General features: G+C 43.5%; 1 protein-coding gene across 1 annotated transcript in view; it reads left to right on the top strand.

Annotated features, from left to right (window-relative positions):
* LOC102302659 (glycine receptor subunit beta) overlaps positions 1-2,385 on the top strand; it is a gene marked incomplete at both ends in the record, with an annotated part of 5,810 nt that extends 3,425 nt beyond the window's left edge. The window contains 1 exon segment of the mRNA XM_005953228.2: positions 2,303-2,385. Within this exon segment, the coding sequence (XP_005953290.2) occupies positions 2,303-2,385 (83 nt within the window).
* Between the last annotated feature and the right edge of the window lie 806 nt (positions 2,386-3,191).

Raw genomic sequence — 3,191 nt, forward strand, 5'->3', positions numbered from 1 at the left:
TGTACCTCTGGTGCAAATTACTGACCTCTGTCATCATTTTAAGTGGGGGAACTTGCACAATCGGTGGCTGACTAAATACTTTTTTGCCCCACTGTATCTTCACCCCCACCCGGGATTGAGTACAAAGCCCCAAGTGTGATGGAAGAAGCATCGTTGAGTGCGAGAGGAGCTCGCTACTGTAGCCGGTTACCAAGATTATGTGAGGTGCCCTCTGAAGGTCTACTAGATGATGTAAATGCAGCACTACTGACTATACCTACCGCCACCATTACAGAGACTAACAAGTTGATCTACACTACGGCAGCAGTAATCAGTGAGATGCTTGGCTACAAGTTGAGCAGCCACAAGGAGCAGTACCCTCCATGGAGAAGATGACTAGAGGCTAAGATCAAGGTAGCATGGAGGGAAGTAAGCCAACTATCGGAGCTGCATAAATGGGCAGTGAAGAAGGTGCTTAAGAAGTACAGCAAGCTGTCCATATCTGAGGCCTTGGAAACTGTCAAGCAAAGACTCACAGCCTTGGTCAGCTGCTTGAAGAGGTACACTAGAGAGATAAGAGTTGGTCAGCAATAGGTCCTGACATGGTTCATGCCTACTGGCTCAAGAAGCTGACTGCACTGCATGAGTGTCTTGCAGCATAAATGAACCAGCTGCTAGTAAATGAGAGACACCCAGAATGGCTAACTTAAGGCCAGACAGTTCTGATCCCCAGGGACCCCCAGGTCCCCTCCAACTACGGACCAATAACCTGCCTCAGCACCATGTGGGGCCAGTCCCATCCACCTAGAACCCGCAGAGGGTCAGGCACCAGGGACTGGTGAGTGTCAGTACCACGGTCCAGGATGAGACAATGCACATCCATGAGTACATCAGGAAGATGGCCCCAACCGACCGTGTGCTCAGTGAATACCTCAGGCAGCAGAAACCCGAGGAAGAGGAGGAACCATCATAAAAGAACAAGCCCCTGCACGGTATGTACCACCGGCAGATAGAGGAAGCGGCTGACATCCAGAAGTCCTACCGGTGACTGGATAAAGCTGGACTGAAAGATAGCATAGAGGCACTAATCATGGCAGCACAAAAACAAGCTCTGACCACAAGACCCATCTACCACACCAGGCAAGACCCCAAGTGCAAACTGTGTAAAGATGCCCCTGAGACAATCCAGCACATATGGTGCAAGATGCTGGCAGGCAGGGAATACATGGAACACCACAACCAAGTGGCCGGCATAGTGTACAGAAACATCTGTGTCGACTATGACCTGGAAGTCCCGGGGTCAAAATGGGAGAGGTCAAGGGTGGTAGAGAATGACTGTGCTAAGATCCTGTGGGACTTCCAGATACAGACGGACAAAATGGGATGGCTATCCAACTAGTTATAGTAGTGGTGGACAAGCAGAGGAAGACGGCTGTAGTGATAGATGAAGTGATACCAAATGACAGCAACATCAGGAAGAAGAAACACGAGAAGCTGGAGAAGTACCAAGGGCTCAGAGAAGAGCTCGACAAGATGTGGAGGATGAAGGTAACAGTAGTCCCAGTGGTAATTGCAGCACTCAATGACCCCCAAGCTAGGCGACTGGCTCCAGCAGATCCCAGGAATAAAATCTGAGATCTCTGTCCAGAAGAGTGGAGTCCGAGGAACAGCTAAGATACTGCGCAGGACCCTCAAGCTCCCAGGCATCTGGTAGAGGACCCGAGTCTGAAGGATGAATACTGTGAGAGAAGGGAATTTTTTACAAGCCACAAAATGTTTTAGCACTGATAAAAATCACAATGTAATTTCCCTTACAAAACGAATCTCTCCATAGAACATTTTTGTTCAAAAGTCAATTTTGTATGTGTTTATTGATATTAATAGCTATTAATAAGCTATTAAGCTTTAATTTAATTTTAAGTTTTAAGTTTTAATTAAAACTCTAAGAACCTTTGTTTTTTTGTGAAATTTGTTTAGGCAGTATGGATGTTCGAACACGAAGTGGAGGGGAAAGAGGGGCAGAGCAACACATGAGGACATTTTTCTTCATACTTGAGAAAATTTCCACCTAACAACTTGTGTAAAATGTTATGTTTTATTTGTGTTATTATTAGATAACATATTAAATATTATTTTTCATAGAATTTTAATTTTGCTATCTCGCTCTACATATCTCTGGAATAAGTAAGAAAGAGTTTAGGATGTGTTGTTAACATAAAAAGCTGGTAAATTAACTTATTTAAAAAAAAGGATTATACAGTAATAGGGCAATTTTTTCTTTGTCCTGTTGAGCCTGTTGTGTGTTTTCTGTTTACACATGCAGGCTGTCGGTGACACTGTCTTGTCCCTTGGATCTTACGCTTTTCCCAATGGACACACAGCTATGCAAGATGCAGCTGGAGAGTTGTGAGTATATTCCTGATCTAGCTGCTCTCTCCGCCCTTGTTATTTCTTGAGCTTCTCGCCTTCCTTCCAGCTGATGTTGCTGACACTTGTTATAGCTACATCTATGGCTGTCTTCCTCTGCTTGTCCACCATTACTCCTCGAGTTCATTAACCATCTGAAGTTTGTCTGTCTGAATACAAAAAACTAAATATACTATAAGAGGAATAGAGCTCCGATGCAGCCATGGGTATAGCTGCTTCTGAAGGACTTGGTCAGATTTGTTCACTTATTGGGGTGAGGAGTGGAAGGTAAGTGAGTAGAGCTATGCTGTAGAGATGAGACGAAAAATATATCAGCAGCGTTGAACACAGCGTGCTACTAAATTGCATTTTAATTGCTAACTCTCTGCCAATTTACTCTTTGACAACTTAAAAGGTATTAAAAATAAGAATTAATGATACATTTCAAAACTTCAGCACTCTGTAGGAATGTGAAGAAGACCTGGAAAGTTTGCAATATTTTAAAATTAAAACTACAATTAAATGAAATAATTAATGAGAGAACAAAATTTCTGATGCAAAGGCTGTGATTGGGGAACTTTGAACATGGTTATAAATCTGGAACATTCCTTGTTAACCAGCTAACGCTAAGTAGGGGTGCAACGATAATCGTATCGATATTGAACCGTTCGATACAGTGCTTTCGGTTCGGTACGCATATGTATCGAACATTACAAAATTTTTAATTTATTTTATCAACTTTCCTTCTGACGATGCTGTCTGTGTTGAGCGCTCAGTGGATCTGCGCTCGACAGTGCAGCCTAGGC

This window comes from Haplochromis burtoni, unplaced genomic scaffold (genome assembly GCF_018398535.1).
Source record: "Haplochromis burtoni strain Fernald_Lab_line unplaced genomic scaffold, NCSU_Asbu1 Contig_3360, whole genome shotgun sequence".
Classification (NCBI taxonomy): Eukaryota; Metazoa; Chordata; class Actinopteri; order Cichliformes; family Cichlidae; genus Haplochromis; species Haplochromis burtoni.